Genomic DNA, 22,857 nt, shown 5'->3' on the forward strand with positions numbered 1-22,857 from the left:
ATTTAAAAGAAAATATTTGTAAGCAATTTAAGATGATTTAATTACCTAAGATTATTATTACTGCTGCTTAAATTGTATTTGTATTTATATTAAAAAAAAGAAGGAATTTAATGCGAGCATATTATTAAATAATGAATATTTTCAAACAAACATGATGAAATATTTACTAAATAATCAAATTGGGGATTTGTTTTTTTTATTTTTTTGTTTAATTGATAGAATGAAAGCCAACGAAGTATGTGTTTTATTTATTAATTTTTTTGAATAAATTAGATAAAATATTATGATTGCCTCTCTTATTTAAAAATAATTCATCAATTTGAGTTATTTTATCAAATTATTATTGAAAATAAATAATACTCTTAATTACTGCAAATTATATTAAAAAGCGTATAACAACAAGATTAAAATCTTCATCTAAATGGATTTTTTATTAAAAAAATTTTTTGGTTGCGTGAAAAATATTTGCATAAAATTCATCAATCCGTAAGCGATATATGAATGAATATTTAATTTTTAGGCGAATATCTAGCATACAGTAAATTAGAAATTAATATTTTTTTGGATGGTAGGCAATTATCTGATTTTTATTCAACTGCTAAATAGTACTTTTTGATAAAGAATTATACCTATGACACCCGTAATAGAAACTTTAAAACTGATGTCTTAAATATGAATAGAAATAAATAAATAGAGCATATCCATAAGCAAATTAAAAAATCAAAGTAATAGAAGAAACATAGTCTGAGAGATTATTTAATTCAAGGTTTTTAAAAAAGGGGTAAGTTAAAAATAGTTGAAGATAATATTTTGATTGGGTAATGCGGCAAAAAAAGTTGTGGGAATAAGACAATTAAAAAATTAGAGAGAGAATATTTGCAAATTTAATCAGTTGTAAAAAACCTACGGATATGATATATTTAAAATTTTTTATTTACAGAAAACTAAAATAGAAGATTTAAATAAGGGCTTTGAATTTAAAGTATAAAGTATATCACATATAATAGAATTTTAAAAGGCCTTTCAAGAAATTAGATAAAAATATTTCTTATTTTACAAAATATTTTATTTGGTTTTTTACATGCTAAATCTGTAAAAAGTTGATACTTTAGAGTTGGAATTCAATTTGTGTTCAGAAATAACAAGCTATTTTTATAAATTTTACAAAAAATCTTTTTGTATGGATATTTATTGATGAGATATTTCTTTTTCCTTTCTCAAATAGGATAAGGGATTTTTAAAAATAAAGTTATAGCTAATTAAATAATAATAAATCAAAAAAAAGAAGCACAGCTAGCAAAACAATCAATCAATCAATCAAACAAATAAATTCATTCAATTTTACATTAAAGCACGATCGGTTGAGGCAAGTCCTTAAACACTTTTTGATAATTTGTAATCAATAATTAAAAAGTAAGAAAATCAGTTCTTGTATCTAATAAAGCAGTAAAAAAAAACATTAACTCACCTAAAACAAAACAATAAATTAATAAAAGATAGATAGATAAATAGATAGATAGAGAAACATCAAAAAATCAAGCAAAAAATCTTTGATTTCTCATCTGAACAAAAATAAATAAGAAAACAGATATTAATCACTTATTTCTATTATATACTAGCTACTCTCTTTCGCTAGCTCCACTTATCCATTTTCTTCGTTTCTTAGATAAGAATAAATAACTCAATAAATATTCCATACTTATCTAAACTTTGCTACCATCAGCTTTATTACCCTTACTCTCTATCTCCGAATTTTTTTCGCTTCCTTTTCTTTTACACATATCCCTTTAATCTTACTCTCATTCATTAGTCGTGTTGAAATTTTTAAATGGATACCGCAGCATCTTAAATCATCTCTTAAGCTCAGATTTAATAGATATTATAAAATAATCCTTACACATAACATTAAGATTTTCGCTTTGCTAATCTAGCTTCATCTTCCTTTGTGGGCTCATAAAATGAACCTTAATCTCCAGTTGTCGTAGGAAACGGATTTAATAGTTGTAATAGCTTTGCTAAAGGAGGAACCGACCAATTTAAAGCCTTCTCAAATTTAGGTACTCCTCTTTTTATCAACTAGTAAAATGCCAAAGGAAATTAATTCTAAAAGACGGATTCACTGATCAGTAAATCTAACTAAGAGACATCTTAGAACTAAGGATTTTAATCCTCTACTAATAGTATTCCTTAATTTAATATTGGTAGTGATAACTAAATACCGTCAAATAACTAAGCAAATAACCCCAGCAGTATCAGCAACAATGTAAATATTCCAAATCATAGCTCTGAAAATCCTCGAAACGGAGCCTAAAACACCCTACTATTTAATAGTTCTCTTCCTACTTTTGATACAATTGACTCTTCATAGAATTTAAATCCCTAATTAAACTAAAATTTAAGCAATTAATTCTAATAAAATTTAAATTCAATCAATATCAACTAACCATTTATTAAGTAGAGCACATCAGGAACTATAAATGGAAATGCTTTAAACTAACTTTAACAGTAGTAGTTGATAAATTTATTAGCTCTGCAAGCTTAATAGCCATTATAGCTCCCAGCTTAGTTAAATAGTCTTAATGGCTTAGCTATTAATAGTGGAAAATAAATTATTCCTTCAGGAATTGATAAATATTAGTAAGAAAATCTAATAAACATGTAATTGCTTGCTAAATAAGGAAATCCTAATTAATTAATTTAAATTCTAAATGCATAGTAAATTTAGTAATAGCAATAACAATAGCAGCTGCTATAAGCTTAATTATTAGCAAGTTAGCCAGACCTTCTGGCTCATCAACAAAATTTATTGCTGCTCTTACAACAATAAATAAACAATTAAAATAATTTTAATTCCATAAATACTAACAATAATATTATTTAACCCTGCCTCGTAGAAGAAGAAGAGTCTGTAGAAGAAGATGAGCTATCAAAAGAAATTCCTGTTAAAGACGAGCATTTAAGTCATCCAGATGAAAATGAAATAATTTAGTAAGATAATTCCAAATTTCCAAATTAAATACCATAAGGCAGCGGCATAGGATTAATTACTGCTTTATTAAATGACAAAAACAGAAATCCTAATCGATTTGTAAACACCCTATAGATTCCTTAAATAAATCAATAAATACCTTTCCCATCTTTATAGAATATGCGTCATTCCATATCTGAAGCCCGTCAAATTACAAATGATATGAGTGCTGAAGAAAACGAGGATGATGATTCAGAAAATGGTGATGGAGAAGGAGAAGAGAGCGATATTTAGAGAATTCGTCGCACTCATGAACAATAGAAAAATCTTTTAAAAAGTCTGAATAAAGTATATTCTATGTAAATAAATACACCAAGGACAAAAGACGGAGAATTCTAATCTCCTGCTACTCCTTAGGAATAAAAAAATGCAAAATTTATTAATCCCCTTTGCCAAGAGTACTAAAAAATTTTATACGGAAACCAACCTTGCACTGAGGGAGAGATTAAAATAAGATAAAACTTTTACATTGCTGAATAAAGAAAGCACTTATTAAATCTTCCCTTAGACTACAAAAGTATATTTTCAGAGAATCTTATTTGCCTCGTGGAATCAATTCATAAAAATTCTATTATTCGTAGGAATCCTCACCTACTATATGGGTCTATTTCAGCTACTGGTAGACCATAGTCTAATTCATTTTCTTCTTAAGCAACAACTCGTATCTTTGAAACTCCAGGAATGCAACCATAGCTAAAGATCGAAGACCATGCTTTCCCTAATGAATTTTCCCTCAACGGCGGAAGTAATGGTGGCTTCACACTTAGAAATAAGTTGAAAAAGGTAGAATCAGACAACAACTAAAATAATAACAACAGTCTTTTGCTCTCCAACAACCAGAGCTAGTAAGATGATGACGTATCGTCAGACTCTTTTGGTTAGAATATTGATATAAATCAGATGAGAGCCCGCCAATTATCTAACATAAGCGGTTTTTCAGCAAATGGTAATTCACCAGTTTAAGTTCGTCATCACAAGTAATCTTTTACAACAAACTTCCCCAACACTCCAGTATTGAATTCTTCACCTTCACAGAGTGCAACAAATGTTTAAGAAAGAACTCTATTAAATCTTTACTCCTCAAATTATACAAAGGACAAAGATAGAAGTAGATAGTTTGCAACAGCTAAAAATACTTAAGGAAATAGATCTAGAGCAAACACAGAAACTTCATTTGGAAATCCCTAATCTCCTACAGCAAATAATGCTTTAAGCCCAGGAGGTGTTTAAAAAAGGTCAAAATATCATAACTTAACCAAATTGTTTATGTACTTTTTGCTTTCTCTGTTTTAGGCAGAGAATATGGAAAGACTTGGAGTACCTGAGCATATTTAATAAGAGCTCATAAAATGTGTTTAAAATGTAAAAAAAACTGCTAAAAAGAAAATAAAAAATAAAAACTTATAAAAAACAGACTTTTTTAATCATACTCACTATAATGCTCTTTTCTTGCATCTCAACAAAAACTCCTTGCGTGAACTTTAAAAGAAGGAAAAAGACATTTAAGTTCATAAGCAATGTTATGGATTAGATCTGACAGATATTGACATCTAAAGGTTAGAATATGTAAATATCCTAAAGAAATTTGCTTATGAAATAGTGACAAACACATTAGAAGCACCTAATGAAGCTGAATGTGTTAATAACCCTAGAAATGAATACATGCTCAAAGCTCTGAGTGGTATTCGTTAGCTTGCTTAAGGAAACGTGATCTTCAGATTTTAGCAAGTTTATGGAACTTAATCTCCATCGGATGACTGAAAATAATTAGATATTTCAAGCTTATAGTAATTTAAATGCAATTTTAAAATGAATTATTTCATTAATCAATCTTCAAAAAATACACTAACTTACTTGGTTAAAAAGAGAAATTTAGCATTATATATATATAAAACAAACTTACCTTACATTTTCTTTCACTTTAAAAATATCTTAATACCAATTGATTCAAGATCTAACAAATTGAATAAAAAATTCTTTATAAAGTTGATTAAGTATAATTTTATTAAAATAATAATATATTTTCCAGCCAATGAACAACCAACCAACCAATCAACCAACAAAAACTAAACTAACCATAAATCGAAAAGTCTATGCAAATAAATAATTAATAATCTTCCTTACAAAAAATAATTAGAATATATAAAAATTAATTAAAATATGTATCTTAATCTCAATAATTAATAAAAATAAATAAATAAATCCCCTTTAGTATTTATTATATATTAATATATATAATTAATTTCATCATTCATACTAAATTTACTTTAATTAAAAAAATAATTAACTTTTCAAAAATACCTCTTACATAAACTCTTACTTACATACAATTACATCCAAGGCCATCAAATATGCTGGTTCTTAACTAAAATAAATAAAAATTCTCTTTTGCTCTTTTCTTACATTACAATTAATTTATTCCTTTATTTTTTAGATGATGATCATTTAAAATAAAATTTTTTCATCATTAATACTAGTAATTGCTTTACTTTTTAATTGATAAATAATTAGCGAACTCAGATATTTAAATATTGACTTATTTTCCTATTCTACCAATATTTAAATAAGAAAACAAGAATATATTCATATAAATCAGCAAATAAAAATCAAATTCAATTTTTTTTTTTGTATTATCCCCATAAAATTTATCATTTAATGAACAGACATTGAAAAAATATTTATTATTGAAATATAATTTTTTTATAGAAATAAAATTGTCCAACTAACTGATATAAAAAAACTTGCTCTCAAATCTTACGATGATAAAAGAAGAAGCAAAAGTAAAAAATTAATTTGTGAAATGCTATAAAATAATATGTAAATCTCTTAATAAAGTTTTTATTTGATTTTTTTCGTAGGTAATATTAAAAAATATAACAATTATGTGGTTTTGTTTGTTTAATGACGTTTATGATCAGCTCTCTATTCTCAGCTTTTGAAGGAAGTTAATGAATAAATGACAAAAAATAATTAATACTTAAAAGATATATAATTTAGTTTATTAATAAATTTCAGTATAACAGGAAGCAAATCAATTTCATTATATATAACAATCAATCTATTTATTTATCTAAGTATCTATCTATCTTGAGGCAAATCAATAAATTAATTGTATGAATTCTATTTGTATGACATAGATAGAGTTGTACTCTTAATAGTAGAAAAAACTATTAACCTCATTTAATCAGTGTAATTAATCTGCTTAATTAAGGTGATTCAATTAAAGCTAGACGAATTCGGCTAATAATAAACTCAATTCAAATAATTTAATACCACACATTACTCTAATTCAAAAAGAGGGAATTAATTTGAGATTACCCCCACTCATTTTCAATCAATTAAGTGCATTTTATATGTCTTATTGATGCTTCTACTTATTATATATAAGACTAAAAGCACCATTACTACCCTAAATGCATCACTTTTCAGATTCCGAATTTACCAATATACCTAGATTCTCAACAAAAATACACAAAACAAAAAAAATTATCTAATTTATTTAGCTATATTTCAAAAAAAAATAATTCTTCTCATTGACAAACAACTTTATGTATCAAAAAACAAATAATTCTTTTATAGACCTAGCTTTAATATCAAATACTATTTTTGCGGCAAAAATTAATTTTTTGTTCAAGCAAGACTCCTTTTGTTTAAAATTTACCTTAAAAACATTAAAACATGGAAATTTTTTTTAAAATAAAAATTAATAAATTTTTATCTCAAAGTATCAATATAATTTACAAAAGTAATAATTAGTTAAAGATAATTTGTTTCTAAATTGAGTGTGAAAAGAAGAGTTGTATTTATCAGTATATTCTAATATCAAATACTTATTTTCTTAATTTTGTAAATAAAGTAATAATTTAACTTTTATCCATATACTTTGATTGATAATAGATAAACTTAGTTTTTCAAATCAAATTTTTAATGCTACTTATATAATTTTGAATAAGACTTTTCTGATTTTAATTTTGTCTTTAGTAAAGACACCAATTACTTCATTAATTTTATAAACTAGCCAAAATATTTTAAATACAAATCTTAATTTTGCATTTACATTTACTGTTCAAAACTAAAGGAAAATAAATTACAAATATAACTATATTTTATTAAAAGTGGATGTATTATAATTTATATCTGTAACATTCATTAGTTTAATTTTAGTTAAATTTTATTTTATTTTTAAAAATGTAAACAACCAAATAAAACAAAAAAACTCTATACTTTAAACTAAATTAATAACAAAATGCCAATCGTAGATTTAGAAACTGTTAATTTATGTATAAATTTAATTGCTGCTGATTAGTAGATTGAAGCACGTCTATGAAATAAATAGAAAGCATGTATGTATTTTACTCTATTATATTGAACGCTAAGATGAAGATAAAGATATATTTCAATTTCAAGAGCCTAATTTAAATTAAAAAACAAATTTTTATCAAGTATTTCAAGAAAAGTTTTATGGCTAAAAAGTTTTAGTAAACTGAATATTTATTATTTTACCTATTTAACAAAACTGGGATTTTATATGGTAAATATGATTGATAATTTGAATTCTTATGTCAAAGTTAAAATATTGCTATTTTTATATCTAAAAATTGCAATTTTTGAAATAATTAATTGAATATAAAAATTATAAAAAAACAATTTTAAAAATTTAATTTAAATTATTTGCATAATTTAATTATGCTAAAAAAACAATCTTCATAAAATATTTCAATTTAAATAATTTAAGTTTTGAAAATAAATATCTAATATTAAAATTTAATTGAATTGTTTAATTTATTTTCAACAGTTTTTATTTTTATCTTTTGTTTAAATTTTTTAAATTTTCAACTGCTATATAAATTTATTTAATTTAAAAATTTTTATTTAAGTTTAAATCTATTTATTTATAGCTTATGAAAAGGATAGAATGTTTCAGTTGAAATTAAAAATAATATTATTTTAACTTAAATAAATAACCTTTGAATTAAGATAAATAAGAATTTGAATTTCAAATTATTTTAACTGAACTAAAAAATTTAATCTGTGATATAAGATTTAAGTATATAATTTTTGCATTAATGTAAAGAATATAAAATTTTTTACTATAAAAATATAGATAGATATATTTGAAATTGGATAAAATTGAAATATAAATTTATTATAATTAATTAGTAGTAGCTCTAGGATATTTATTTATTATTGATAATTTTTACTTGTTTAACTATTTTGGTAACTCAATTTTTATTTGTATCTTTACAATTTTTCAAAATTTTATATTAAACTCAATATGGAATAAATAAATCATAAAGGCGCGACATAGGACGCTCTAACTTTAAATACTCCTTATTTAGCATGTATTCTGGATTAATCAAATTACTGTCTTTTTACAAAATAAGATTTTACTGCTTTTCAATAGGATTTTCATTCAATTTGGAAATATTGTGTAAATGGGTGAACATCTTTTTCCAAGATGAAGTTCCCCAATTAACAGAAATCATAAGAGCTGTGCTTTCAATGTGGATTTGACCTTTGTGGTCTTCTATCTAAGCAGTAATGTAGACTTTTCTTCCATCTATTTTAGAAACTTCTAGCTTAATAATATATTCTTCTCCTACTTTTACTGGTTTTTTGTAATTTATATTTAAATTAGCTGTTGCGCAAGGTTTCAAGTCATTTGACAGAGTTCCCAATTATCCATAGAGATTATCAATAATTGTTGCCAAGAATCCTCCATGAACTATATCCATATGTCCTTGCAATGAAGAACTTGCTGTGAAAACACAAGACATTTTACAATATTTCAGCTTTTCTTCAACTGTTTATTGGCTATCTTCTTTAAAAATGTTTTCTAAAAACTCTTCTGGGAAGAATATCTTATAGTGGAGTAACCCATTGCTCTCCTTTAAAATGAGTTTTTCTAAGAAGTGATCTTTATTCCAAAAATTTAAGTAGCTATCATAAATCTTAGGATAGATAAATTTGTGTTCGTTTAAATACTCCCTAAATTAAGATGTTTTAGCATCAATTGCTTCCATTAAATTAACTTTTTTGTTAGAGTATATCTACTAAAATCCTATTCCTGAAAGGAAAACTAAAGAATATTTTGCGAAGCTTTTTATTCCTTGCATTTTTAAAATCTACTAACTTTATATTTAATTTTAATATTTCTATTTTTTACCTTTTTTTTGTTATTTTTATTAATTAATAATTTATATCCTACTTGATTCACAACTTTTTTACTTTTTAATTCATTCAAAGTTATAAATGTATATTAAACTGATCACTATTAGAGCTGAAAAAAAATATTCTTTCATCTTTCTATTATTTCTTTCTAATTAGAAAGGATTTATCATAAGAAATCTGCCTAAAAATCTATATTTAAGTTTTTCTTTTTTAATAATTATTGCGTATTTCTTTCATTTAATTCCCATATTTTTGACTCATTCCTAAAGTAAATTAATTAATTTATTTGATGAAGTCTTTATTTGCTATGATTTTGAGTATTAAATTCCTGATTGAGTCATCTTAGCACTTAATTCATCATCTTATTTATTTACTTGTAAAGCTTTTAAAGTTAGTTTGCAACTCAAATTTACATAATAGTTAAGTAAAATAAAATTTATTTCTATTTTAATAATTGCTTTTTACATTTGATGGATTTTTTAAAGAACAATTATCACAAAAGTATTATTTCAAAGCATTAAAATATATAATATACCAAATCAGTAAAATATTAAAATATTTTTTATTTGATTATACTTAAATACTCTAATTAATTTAAAGAAATCATAAATTTTTTAAATAATTAATAATTTGAATAACCATAAATTAAAAATTAATTTAATTTAATTTTTATTTAATATTCAACAAAATTTATTAAATTTTAAATTAATTTGAAAAAATATTAAAAACCAATATTTTCAACTAAAAATACTGTATATTTAAATTTTTATTTGTGTGCAATATTTTTATCTAAATATAGTACTTCAAGTGCTATCTAATAATATATAGTTTCATTTTAATTTTACCTTGTATGATATTCATAGAGGTATAAATTAATTCATTCTTATTCTATATTTTTTTCTTTATTAAACAATATCTATTAAATTAAATTTGTTTTGCATAAAAAAAAATATATTATAAAAATATAATTTAATAAATTATCTTATTTAAACAAAAAAAAGTAAAGAATTAAATTAGGTTTTCTTATTATTGTATCTTTTTAATTTAAATTTAGTTCTTAAAAAAATGACTAACTCAATCAATATATAATTTTTATGATTTTAATAAATTTTGATTTGAGTTAATGCGTAAGTTGACTGAATTTATGCTTATTACAAATTTTGCTTGATTTTTACTTCAGTGCATCTAAATTAATTTAGATAACAGATAGATTAATTAAAAAGTTTTAGGATCAGTTTCTTAAACTTTGTGACTGGTTAAAAAAATGAGAAATAATTAATATTTTTAATAAGCATAGGATTGAGAGAATATAAATCAAAAACTTATTAAAAAGAAAGTAATTTTGTTATATAAAAGGTAGAGATCAATAATAAATATTTAGTTTTTTACCATATAATAATATAATACTTTTTCAAAATTTAATCAATTAATTAGAGTTAAAATATTCTTTTGTAAAAATACAAAGGTTAATTAATGAGTGACTTGTTTATTTAAAAAAGTAAAAATAAAAACAAAACTATATCTAAGAAATATAAAAATAAGGCTAAGGGTAAAAATCTATTATAAAAAGAGTAAAAAAATAAGATACTTCAGCAAAAAACAACTGAAAATCAGCAATAGTTATTTGATTAAATAACATTTTAGCCTTTTAAGCAAGAATATTATGAAGAAACAATAGATTTGTTAACTGATATTTTTGTAAATTAAGAACCCGTTTGTAAATCAACAAATATTAGCTTTCAAGATTTGAGACAGTTTATAGAGCAAATTGTTAAAATTGGATCAAATTTATCTAGTATAGCAATATAAAAGTATAAAGATTAAGATGGAAATATTTGTAGCAAAGTGATTTCAGCAATAATTTCTTGTGATTAAGCAGATCTTAACATGTATGAATAACAAATAGCATCAACCACAGTGCCATAAATCTAATTTATTCTTAATTTATTCTAAATCACTGAAATAAAGCTTAGTGAGCTATTAGGGATCAACTTAGGTAATATTAAAAAAGGAGAAATTATTCATTAAGTAGTACTTGGTACCCATAAAAATTTTTAAGGCATGGGAGTAGGGTTCTACTTATCATTACATAATGCTCAAATTGTAAAGTAACACGGGTTTCAAAACGCTGTGATGGAACTAACTTCAAGCTTAAGTTTAAAGATTTGTAAGCTTCTGAATATAGGAAAAGTAATTTATAGTGTTAAGTACACAGAAATCAGGGAAGATGATAAATTTAAAGAAGGATTTTAATAAATAGAAGATAGATTATTAGACGAATAGATTTCTATTTATTTTATTGATACTTCTGATTTTGTGATTAAAAATTACGAACAGTACATAAAGAGTCTCAAGTTTATTTTTTGATAAATGTTGTTAATTCAATAAATCTATAAATCTATTTATCTCTCAATTTATATATTTATCTAACTAGATAATTCATTATATGGATTTAAAAATCTTAACTTTATCAAATCTTAAATAATCAAAGCAAAGCAAGCTTCTAAAGCAATTGATTTTTGCTTGATAGTACCAATTACAACATATTATGTTTTAAGTAATATTAAATGAAAGTTTTTTAATTTCATATGTTATAACTTTAGTATTCTATATTACCATTTACAGTTAATATTATTTTTTTATAATAATAATAACACAAAATTATTCATAAGAGACTCTATTAATTAAAATTATTTTCATTTAAAATCAATATTTCTTTTAAACCAAAATCTTAATCTGCATTATGCAAAACGATTTAAGCCTTTAAAAATAAATTAATTACTTTAAAAATTTAGATTTTTGATTTTTAATCTTTAAAATTATTTAATAGCTCTTTACAGTATTATTTACTTATTTTGAATTATTTCAAATAAAATAATTCATTAAAATAATAATTTGTAAAACTAATTAACTATAAGTTAAAAAATAAATTAACAGTAAATTTATATTCCATAATTAAAAATTTAAAAAAAATTAATTTAATAAATAATAAGTAAAACTAATTAACTATAAGTTAAAAAATAAATTAACAGTAAATTTATATTCCATAATTAAAAATTAAAAAAAATTAATTTAATAAATAATAAGTAAAACTATTTTTCTTAAGTTTTTCCTTTAATATTAAAGTCAAAAATGAAATTTATTTATAATTTAATAACAATTTATTTTTATGGGTTATCTTTACAACATTTGAATATTTTTTTTATATGATAAACTTGTTAAATTATGATTTTATTAAGAATCTTTACAAGAATTTATAATAAAATAAATAAATTACATTACATTATATTTTGGTTACTTATTGCTAAATTTTTCTTTGATTTACTAATTTACTGTTTTTATTTGATAAAATAATTATTTATTTTCATTTTTTTTGCATGATGATAGAATAATTTCCTCCTATAATCATAACAGCTCCTACAACACTCAAAAGACTAATTTCTTTTGAGAATACTACTATATCTACCAAAAAACTCATAACTACTTAGCTATAAGTGATAGGAACAACTTCTGAAGTCTTACCTAATTAAAGTGCTCTATTGTAAATAAGCTGAGCTAAGAAATTTAAAATTGAAAGAGCAAAAATCCATCCAAACTTCTCAATTGTGTAGACATTTGGGTTGAATTCATCTCTGATAACCATTAAAGTGCTGTTAAAGAGGATACCTGCAATGTAAACATATTGTATAACTGCTAAAACACTGATTTACTTTCCAATTGATTTGATAACAAGATTAGTCAAACTTTCAAATAAAGCAAACACTGCACAAATGATTAAACCTGCAACGCTTAATTCAGCTGCTGATTCACTCAATCCAATTGCTTCCATCAAAAATGGTGGCTTTACTATAAGAAGGATACCTGCAAAGCTGACTAATATAGAAATGATGATTTATTTTTATAAGGATTCCTTGAGAATTACACTTGCTAATAATGTTGTTACTATAGGAGTGGTTAAAAAGATAGCCATAGCATCACTTAAGTTCATCATACTAATGGCTTGATAGTAGCAAAAGTGAGCAAGAGTACCAAAAAGAATTCTGAACATAATCATAAAGTGGAGCTTATTAGTGGTAGCATAAGTAGGAGTGTTGGATACCTTTAGTAGAGCTAGATTAGCAAAGAAGCAAATAATAGATCTAAAGAATAGAATTTCACAAGGAGGGATGTCTCTAAGTTTCTTAATTGCCATACCAACTGATACGTAAAAGATGGAGGAAAAAATAGTGTAAATAGATGGGGCTCTTTTGTTTTTCTCAAAAACCTCCATTTAACGAGTAATAAATTTGTATAGGCAATCCATTGTACTGTAATTAAAACTAAATTTCTTATTAATAAATTATCTTCTACTTTAATATATTTTGATGAATCTTTTATATTTTCCTATCTAATAATTTTAAAAGTATTATTTAATATTTTTTTATTTATTTACTTATTATATTTATTTATATTACACTACAAAAATACAGGTATTAAATATATCAATAAATTTTGGTTTTTAAATTTTTACTAAACTCAATAAGCAATATCTATCTATCTCTCGCTTTCTGTCTACTATCTATAAATCACTATATTAAATATATTCCTAAAATCGACTGACCTAAGAGTTAATTAGATACTTACAAAGCTAATATGGATTTGTTTTTTTATAAATTATTTATTATTATTTATAAACTGGCTATATTTCTTACTTTTCATATTCAACTTTCAGAATTCAAGCAAGGCTAGCTTATATACTTGAGGATTTTTCTCATTTAAAAAATATTTTGCAGATATAAAGGCAATTATAACCAGAGAATACACACAAAATAATAATGAAATACAATTTTTTTAGAAATATTTTTAGGATAACAAGTAACAGATTTATTTAATTGGATTTAAAACATATTTAATTGTTTTTTAATTTAGATATTAATTAAATTTCTGAAAAAAATGATAACCTATTTGTAACTTAAATATACAATACTTTAAGTTCAAAATTGCTTTTAATCTCTTTTTTTATTGAAGAGTTTTCGTATTTATACACACTAAATATATTGCAATAAGTACTAATTTTTTTTAGTATTAGATAAACTTTTAGTTTAATTTAAATTATAAGAACAAATTGATAAACGCGTTATATTTAAGTGTATACAGATTGTATATTTAGCTAAATATCATTTGTGAATAGAATGCTTAAAAATAAAAAAAATAGGAATTATAAATTCGTTAAGAACCTATGTTCTAATGACATTATTTTAAATACGTAAAAAAATAAATTTTGATAAACATTCTTACGGACAAAACTAAACTAAATAAACACACTATGATGCTAAATATAGAACTAAAGAAAGTAATAATGATATATTTATTTATTTATGCCAGTGAAAATTAATTAAATTTAATATTCGCATTTTGCTTTCAGATAATTTATTTATTAACTAATTTAATTTAATTTTAGTCATTTCTTGTTTTCTTCTCAAACTAATTCAAACTTATTGCAAAAGTTATCATCCACAAATGATAATACTCTTATTTCAGGGTCATTTTTTATTTATTTTAATAATTCAATAAATTTTATGACATTTGGATATTTCAAGCACAGGATTTCATAAAGATCCAAAATCTTTTCTACAAATGTGAATAACTTAAATTGAAATGGATACTTTTCAGAAGTCAACTGAGATAGGATAGAGTCATTCTAAGAGATTTATTCTCTAGTATGCTCATAAATTTTTTAAGGAAGCAGCTCATGTAGCTACTCTAAATTTGCTTTTTGATGGATTTTTTTTATTTATTCTTTAGCACACCCTTTTACAAAACAAACAGTCATAACTCTCTTCCATTAAGCTCTGTTATCTAAAAGACTTTCTATTCCAACTATTTTCTTGCCGAATAAGCAAAGAAATATGTGCAATACGACTAAAAGGTTTTAAGGCGGTATTACCATTTACATAAATTCTGAGTAATCTGAATCTTAAATATCTTCGAAAGATTCGATAATTTGGACAAAGTCCTAAATTTAATTTTCTATAAAATCACTAATTTATGATCTGTAAGTTGATTTTAATATCTTTTTTTCGATTATCAATTACTCTCTCTAACTCCTCAAAAACAAAATCTTATTTGCTCTCCTATACAATTCCTTATTTACCAATCGTAGAGACATGCAATCTTAAATTGTGAGAAACGTTAAAATGCGTTCTTACATAAATTTTTCTGAAAAATGGTATGTGAATAGAGAAAACCCTTTTTCCAAAATAATTATAAAATTATTAGGAAGAAAGACGCTGCGATATGAAGAGTTGCTCTATATTTTATTGGAATTTTTAATAATATTTGTTTTTTTTTCTTCTGCTCGCTACTATTTCTTTTGATAGACCTTCTTTTGATTTTATGGTTATTCTGAAGATTTTTTCTAAATTTATTAGGCATTTTAAGATTAATCTAGCAAATTTATGTTAGACTTTTAAATCGTTGTATTTTGCTAGTTCTAAGAATGAGAAAAGTTGTGTTTCAAATAGATTTATTAATCATTTTTGATTTCACTGCTTTTTTATATTTCAGTTCTATCATTTTAACTAGAATTTTCTTTAATTTTACTCATTTTTTCTTATTCTCTTTGTTATTCATTTTAATTTTGTTACTAAGGAGATATTATTCCAATTAAGCTATCCTAATTTTCTTACTAAACCATTTAATTTTGCAAATAATCGCTTTCGCTTTAATTTATTTTTTTTTATTTATTTTCAATATTTTAAACAATGCAATCATTTGTTTCTGGTTCTAAAAATAAGTCTTATTCTTCTTTAAAAGGCTTCTCCAAGTCATTGATAACCTAATTTAGTTTGTTTGCAAAGTAGATTGATTATTTCCTTGGTAGATCTTAAACTATCTATAAAATTTAAAAATATTTATTTATTTTTGATCTATAAATAATTGATAAATTACTTCTTATTAAGAATGAATAATTTGAGTATTTATTTTTTAGTGGGTTGAGTTCTACTTAAATTTTTATGCTGTTGATGCTACATCTAAACTTGATAGAGAATGCTTTAAGGAAATAACTTACTAAGGAGTACTGCTAAATGTAACTTATTTTTAATTTTTAAGGATCTTAATATCCATACTTGCTACTATAGATTAGTTTAGCTAAGTAGGAGATTTAACTCTTTCATATTATAATTGTTTAGTTTAAATGTCTGACTTGGAATTTACTTAAAAATTAGTTACTTTTCTTTTAATCTAAAACAATCCTTAATTCTGCTCGCATTGTTAAATTTACTGATATTCTTAATTCTCATCTATCTTTGAAGATTGATTTTTATTTTTAAGCTTAATAATATGCATTTCTTTGCGATTGAAAGTTTAGCTTTAATTTTAAAAATTTTCTCCTGCTCCTGTTTTACTTTGTTATTATTATTTCTATTGACCATTCTTCTAGTATTATTCTAAAATTTACTATTAGCTGTTCAACTACTACTTAGGCAATAACTTATTTATTATGTTTTAAATTGATTTATTCTATGATGAATCGATTCAATTCTCATATTATTTATTGAAGTTATTTTCTAAGTACTTATTAGCTTACCCTTTACTTTGTTCATTAAAGCCCTAAATAAATTAAGCTGCTTAAATTTGTTTATTCAGCAACAATTCATCACTTTAACTAATTAATTAATAATATATTATTTAAATCTATTATTCTACTATAGTAATTATATTTACATTGAAGATTTTTTATCAAACTCAGCTCTAGTATTAGTGAGCGATATTTCGTTGAGTTCTTTTTAGATAATCTATTGGTCAATATAATACAAATTATGTTTTAGTGTTCTTTCTTTCATCTGTTTAGATTTTTATTTAAAATATTCTTCTTTTGATGAATTTTCTTTAATGTAGCTATCAAATACTTTAAAAATGTTTTTTTTCTCAAACTAATCTTCATCTCTTCGCCTTTAGCTCTCATAAAATGCTATAAAACTCTTTGAATCAGAGTAATCTAAATTCATTTGATTCATACCGCTTAGAGGCTTTCCTAAAACTCCCAGTTGAACCTTCTTAAAGGACTGAGGTTTTCCCTGCTTATTTAATTGGACTTTTTACATTTTACTTTTTTACTCGTTTATTTACTTATCTCTCCCTCTCTCTCCTTAGTTTTTTGGACTTTGTTTAATTTTAAATAAATACGCTTTCTGCAATTTATTTCTTATTTCTACTTAAATTACAGTTATTTATAAAGAAAGAAAAGAATTTTAAAAAGAAATATTTAATTGATTGATTGATAAATAAGTTAATTTAAACAGATTACAAATAAATAAAAAAACTAATTATAATAAAATTTATATATACAATTAAATACTTATTTATATATATATAATGCAAAAGATTAAGATACTAAGAATTAATCAGCTTTAAAGTACAAATCATTCAATGATCTTATTTCATTTTACTTTTTTCTTTGTTTAAATATGAAACTATGTATGGATTTTCAAGTTAGTTCTCAATAGGAACTAGACTTAAGAGGGATATTGTCTTGAATACTGACTAGTCAATCCAAGTTACATATTTATTCCAGAGAAAGAAGAGAATAATTGTTGTAACACAAATACTGTATAAAAAGAGAACAAATTGTATGTATTATAAGTAACTTATGTAGTCTTTAGAAGAAATCAGCATGAATTAAGACAAAGTTTCCAAGATAACTCTAACTTAATAATAAAGATAGTCAAATTGCTTAAAATTATTCTATAAGTCCCACATAGCAACTTTATAAAAAAACAATTTCGCATTAGTTCTTGTAGAAATATATAACTATTCTAATGCTTTAAATTTTTGTATGGCTAAATTCAGACTCACTATCAATCCTTGAGGCAGTATTCCAAGATAAGCATTTTAGCAGTTTTAATAAGAATTTTTATCTCCATTTACAATTTGTAAGTTTGAATACTTGTTAATGTATTCAGAGCTCAGTATTGAACAAGCATTTTTATTTAGCGTTTAAAGCAAAATATCCTAATAATTTGGTATAAAGCTTCTGCTATTCGATTAAAAATTTTGCTAGATTTATTGTAACTGTTATATTTTTTATTAAAGCTCGTTATCTATAAATTTATTATATGCATATAGAATTGAATCTACATCAGATTAATTAAAATTATAGGCGTATGAATTATAAAGCAAATCTACTGCTGCATAGGATAAACTGAGTTGAGATTTAGTTTAAGCAATTAAAGAAAGCTCTTAAATATTATAAGTAAAGTTATTAAAGTAATCTTTTGTAATTATGTAATTTAGAATACTATAAATTGAAATAGTAAAAAAAACAAGAAATGAGATCATTGAAACTTTTACTGAAAACTTTTATAGTTAGTTTGTTTTAGAAACTTATCTTTTCTTTTTCATTAATTGTTGTGGTTAATTATTTGTGTTGATATTTTTATTGTTTTTTTAATAAATTTTATGCTAATTTTTAAACATACTAAATTATTCTTTATCGTTTTTAGATTTTAAAGAGCTGCCTTTTATATAATGCTATTAATTTTAAACATTGAAGAGATCCAAATTACCAGCTGTTCTGTACTTTTCAATCATAAACCTTAAGAAATCAGCATTAAAAGTGGAAAATAATTTCAAAATGTTTTCATTTTTAAGTTAAATTATATAATATAAAGGAAGAATAATCAAAGAAGATAATAAGCAAGCTATTTCATAAATAATAAAACTTAGAATGATTAGGTCTTTAGTATTTTACAGTTGATCATTAGCTAAGTTTCCTTGTACTTCTAGAATTCCTGTAAAAATGTCAATGAAAGATTAATAATTTGAATAAATGTAGGTCCTTGAATCTATTGTTCCAAAATAAGTATATTGTCTCATATTTGAGGGGATGTTGAGTAATTAATACCTTTAAAATGAAATATAAATTATTTAAATAAATTATCATTGTTAATTATTTAAAAAATAAATATTTACAAACTAGTAAAAGTAACGTTATATATACTTTTTTCCATCATATTTTCTAAAATTATTTAACTGGATTTATTAATTAATTCATCTTCCAATCCATTATTAATTATATTTTATTCAAAGCTTCCAAGATCTGTTGTCATTTAACTTAGTTTGGATATGCTTTCATTTTTGGCAAACATGAAATCTGATACGTTGTATTAAGAAGCTGGTAAAAAATGGTAAAGTTTATCTACTCCGATAATTGTTTATATTTCTGTTCCTCTCAATACTTATAGATAACATTCAAATAATTAAGGTCCTAAGCCAGAAAAAATAATATGAATGATTAAATAGTTTGATAAATTATATATTTACCTATCAGCAAGTTTTAATAGTATTTAGTTTCTAAGTTAAAGTAATTATCCAATTTAAAGTATAAAAAGATTGTAACAAATAGAATAACTAGCAAAGATATAAAACCAATTGATTTAGCCAAAACTATTTCTTTAGATTTCTTACTTCTTAAAACCATATCAAATAGTGATCTCCTTTTAGAGAATATTTAGCTTTAAGTAGAATTTATTGAACATGAGTCATCAATAACTTGCTTTTTTTGCTCCTTAGTTGAGCTCTCTTCAGAGCAGTCATCTTCCATTCCAAAATTTACAACCTAATCTGCATTAGAAACATCTGAGACATTTTGATGTTCTTCATCATCTTCATCATCATCATTATCATCATCATCAAATTTTCGTTAATTATTTTAATTGTTTAGGAAATCAGCATTTTAATTAAAAGTGGTTTATTTTTCAACTTTGCTAAGACTCTACAATTATAATAATGACGATTTTTATTATGGATTAGTTTCATTAAAATTATCTAAGTATATAGGCTCATAGAAAGCTACACAATTATCTTCTAAAATATGTATTTTTTTATTTTAACTTTTTATAATAAATTTATTAAATTAATTTTTAAAATTTATAAATAATTTTTTCTTACAAAGCAGGAGATTCTAATTATGTCTAAGTAGGATGCAAAAGGTGTTGAAAACTGTAGCTTATATTTTATTTACTTAAGTTAATCTATTGTTCACTTATTCTTTTCGTAGATTGTAAGTCTAAATAAGCTAAATTTGGATTTGAAAGATGCCTGTTAGAATTTATACTTTATTTAGTAAAGATTAAGTTAAGTATTAAAAATATATATTTATAATTATAAAATTTTAATTGATTTTTACTTATAAAAGTGATTGGCTCTGCTTTCGCTTTAAATGAGTAAATTTTCGATATTGTTTTCATTCTGTAATTTATGCTGTTTATCATCAAGTTGCTTTATAGGGTTAAAAATTCTGATGAATAAAGTAAGTTTTTAACAGAAATTACATTCATTTCCACTTGTGTTAGAAGGGAAGATAAGCCTTTTCTTTCTAATTCACTTTAAGTTGCCTTTGCGGATAATTCATTAAGCCCAATTTTTTAAAGATTTTATCCCTACTTTTCTAAATCCATTTATGAATTTTATTAAAATTTTTATTCTAAATGTTAATTTTAACTTAGAATTGGTACTTTTAGGTTGTAAGTTGGAAATTTATTTTGTAAATTAATCTGCAAAATTTATAATTGCTCGTTTAATTCTGATATCCTCTTAATTTATTTTATCTTTGTTACTTCAATAATTAATAGGTCATTAAGTTAATTTTTTTAGTCTTTTATTTTATACAAAGAAAAAGTCACGACTGAAAAATTGTAACTAAATATATCTAATTCGTTTAGATATTTCTCAATGCTATATGGGTTACTATTATTATCAAATTTTTCTGAGCAGTTAAATTTTTCAACATCTTTTGGTAGCATTAATAAAGTTGTGTAAATTTGAGATTGTGAGTTTTATATTTTTCTTATTCCTATTTATTCTTCAAATTCATCCAATCCATTTACATCACTAATTTCGCTTTGCTTAAGCGCAAGCAAATATGGTATTAGGTGTCTTATGTCTTTATCCTTAAACAAATCTTTACATTTACACATAAAAAAAAATGATTAATAAAAACTTAAAAATTAAATTTACCTTATGATTCTCTTTTATCAAATATTTGTAAGCTTAGTTTAAGATTTTAAAATATAAAATTTTCATTATGATTTAAGATTTTATAAGATGAGTCACAAACAATGTATTTTTCGTAATTATCTAATTTTTGTATGAACAGAGATAACCCTAGCTATTAATTAGAAATAATACACATTTAGGCCCTCAAGATTACTGGAAAAATATTTAATTTTAAATCACGCATGAAAGTAAAATACTCTCCAAGCTTTACTAAATGCATATCTCCTTCATCTTAAAGTAAAGTAAGCATTTATTACATTTTATCTTAGATCCATTCTGGCTGGAGCATTGCTATTGGATTTCCAACTAAATCTAATAAATTTGAACACTTGAAAAATTTGCTAGTTGTATTTGTAATTCTCATTATTTTTTTCTAGTCGCTAAGAGAAATAAAAATTGAGCATGTATTTTTCATAAATAAATTAATTTTTGTATCATATTTCATTAACTTATTTTTGAGCTTTTGCTTAGATCTGCTGGCAAAATATCTAGCAGGTCTCTTTCTGAAGTCAAAAAATTCTTAAAATATTTCTGCTAAGGAGAGTGTACGCAAGTGAGAAGGGTGAATATCAAACATTTAAATCAATTTTGACTCTATGTCTCTCGAGTTCTGAAGACAAGAATTGCCTATTTTTTACAATGTTTGTAAGTGGAGTGAGTCTTAGTTCAAATACTCGTAAAATCTTTACTAACTTTGCAGCGAAGATTTAATAACTTTTTTAAGGTCATAATAAATTTACTCAAATTCAAACACTAAGTGAATGTTTAACCTTTAATTTTAATATTCGTTCGAATTGAAAAATCCACTAAAATCATGAAAAATTGAATTGATAAGCTAAGTTATTTAAAATTATGCCCAAAAAGAGTTATTTTATTTTTGCAGAATATTTTAAAGCTAAATTATCTAAGAATAGGCTTTAGACGGCGTCTTTGCAATTTCCATCTAGAAATAGGTGTAACAAGATTAAATTTCTATATCTTTGATATGTTTCATACTTCTAGAAGAATTGATGTTATCAAATAAATAATTGATGTAGCCAATCAAAAATTTTTTTCTATACTCTACCCCCATCATATCTTATCTGGAAATCAAATCATAATCAATATTTCCATATTTCTCACAAAAGCAATACTTATCAAAATTGATAATCTAATTTTACTTATTTTGTTTCCTTGTCTAGCAGTTCTTTGTATGATTTGAAAATAATGACTCAAAGATAATTCCATTTCCTTATTGCATATAATCCTCTATAGCTAAATTGCAGTATGAATTCAAAGAATAAATAAATTGCTAAATTGTTTGCATACTAACGTCATCAAACGTATTCTATTTTACTTTTAAGTCAACGTTCTCAACTGATGTAATCAAGTTAAGTATGTATTTAATTTTGTATTAGCATATACTTTTTGCAATTTTATAAGTAATTGGTATGGTAATAAATGAAATTAATATGTAATCTACCTATTTTAAAGAATTTGCTCTATTTATTCCTAAAGCGCAAATAGTTACAGATTAAAACAAATAAAAAAGTATTTAATTTAGTATAATTAAATCCATGATTTTGTTTTAAAAGAAAGGTAGCTCAATTAAAAGGCATATGAATCTCAAAAGACTCACA

At 23.4% G+C, this 22,857-nt stretch overlaps 7 protein-coding genes across 7 annotated transcripts; 3 read left to right on the forward strand and 4 right to left on the reverse strand. All coding sequences in view use genetic code 6, as the record gives it.

Moving 5' to 3' along the window:
• Window positions 1-501: 501 nt before the first annotated feature.
• Window positions 502-915, forward strand: TTHERM_00310700 (hypothetical protein; the record flags this gene model as incomplete). The annotated part of the gene is made up of 1 exon (XM_001021142.2): window positions 502-915. The coding sequence occupies one exon, from the start codon at window positions 502-504 to the stop codon at window positions 913-915; it is 414 nt and encodes a 137-aa protein (XP_001021142.2).
• A 913-nt stretch (window positions 916-1,828) lies between these two features.
• Window positions 1,829-4,789, forward strand: TTHERM_00310720 (hypothetical protein; the record flags this gene model as incomplete). Its single annotated transcript, XM_001021144.1, has 1 exon — window positions 1,829-4,789. One exon carries the CDS (start codon window positions 1,829-1,831, stop codon window positions 4,787-4,789), a length of 2,961 nt encoding a protein of 986 aa, XP_001021144.1.
• Window positions 4,790-8,298: 3,509 nt separating this feature from the next.
• Window positions 8,299-9,144, reverse strand: TTHERM_00310740 (thioesterase family protein; the record flags this gene model as incomplete). The annotated part of the gene is made up of 1 exon (XM_001021146.1): window positions 8,299-9,144. One exon carries the CDS (start codon window positions 9,142-9,144, stop codon window positions 8,299-8,301), a length of 846 nt encoding a protein of 281 aa, XP_001021146.1.
• A 1,528-nt stretch (window positions 9,145-10,672) lies between these two features.
• TTHERM_00310750 (hypothetical protein) lies at window positions 10,673-11,566 on the forward strand (the record flags this gene model as incomplete). Its single annotated transcript, XM_001021147.1, has 1 exon — window positions 10,673-11,566. The coding sequence occupies one exon, from the start codon at window positions 10,673-10,675 to the stop codon at window positions 11,564-11,566; it is 894 nt and encodes a 297-aa protein (XP_001021147.1).
• Window positions 11,567-12,563: 997 nt separating this feature from the next.
• TTHERM_00310760 (integral membrane protein DUF6 containing protein) lies at window positions 12,564-13,502 on the reverse strand (the record flags this gene model as incomplete). Its single annotated transcript, XM_001021148.1, has 1 exon — window positions 12,564-13,502. The coding sequence occupies one exon, from the start codon at window positions 13,500-13,502 to the stop codon at window positions 12,564-12,566; it is 939 nt and encodes a 312-aa protein (XP_001021148.1).
• Window positions 13,503-14,657: 1,155 nt separating this feature from the next.
• TTHERM_000310769 (hypothetical protein) lies at window positions 14,658-17,286 on the reverse strand (the record flags this gene model as incomplete). The annotated part of the gene is made up of 4 exons (XM_012798894.1): window positions 14,658-16,073; window positions 16,130-16,586; window positions 16,770-16,847; window positions 16,907-17,286. The coding sequence occupies 4 exons, from the start codon at window positions 17,284-17,286 to the stop codon at window positions 14,658-14,660; spliced, it is 2,331 nt and encodes a 776-aa protein (XP_012654348.1).
• Window positions 17,287-17,608: 322 nt separating this feature from the next.
• Window positions 17,609-21,815, reverse strand: TTHERM_00310770 (transmembrane protein, putative; the record flags this gene model as incomplete). The annotated part of the gene is made up of 7 exons (XM_001021149.2): window positions 17,609-19,085; window positions 19,154-19,448; window positions 19,505-20,073; window positions 20,132-20,296; window positions 20,370-20,461; window positions 20,515-21,143; window positions 21,200-21,815. The coding sequence occupies 7 exons, from the start codon at window positions 21,813-21,815 to the stop codon at window positions 17,609-17,611; spliced, it is 3,843 nt and encodes a 1,280-aa protein (XP_001021149.2).
• Between the last annotated feature and the right edge of the window lie 1,042 nt (window positions 21,816-22,857).

Source organism: Tetrahymena thermophila (genome assembly GCF_000189635.1).
Source record: "Tetrahymena thermophila SB210 genomic scaffold scf_8254551, whole genome shotgun sequence".
NCBI lineage: Eukaryota > Ciliophora > Oligohymenophorea > Hymenostomatida > Tetrahymenidae > Tetrahymena > Tetrahymena thermophila.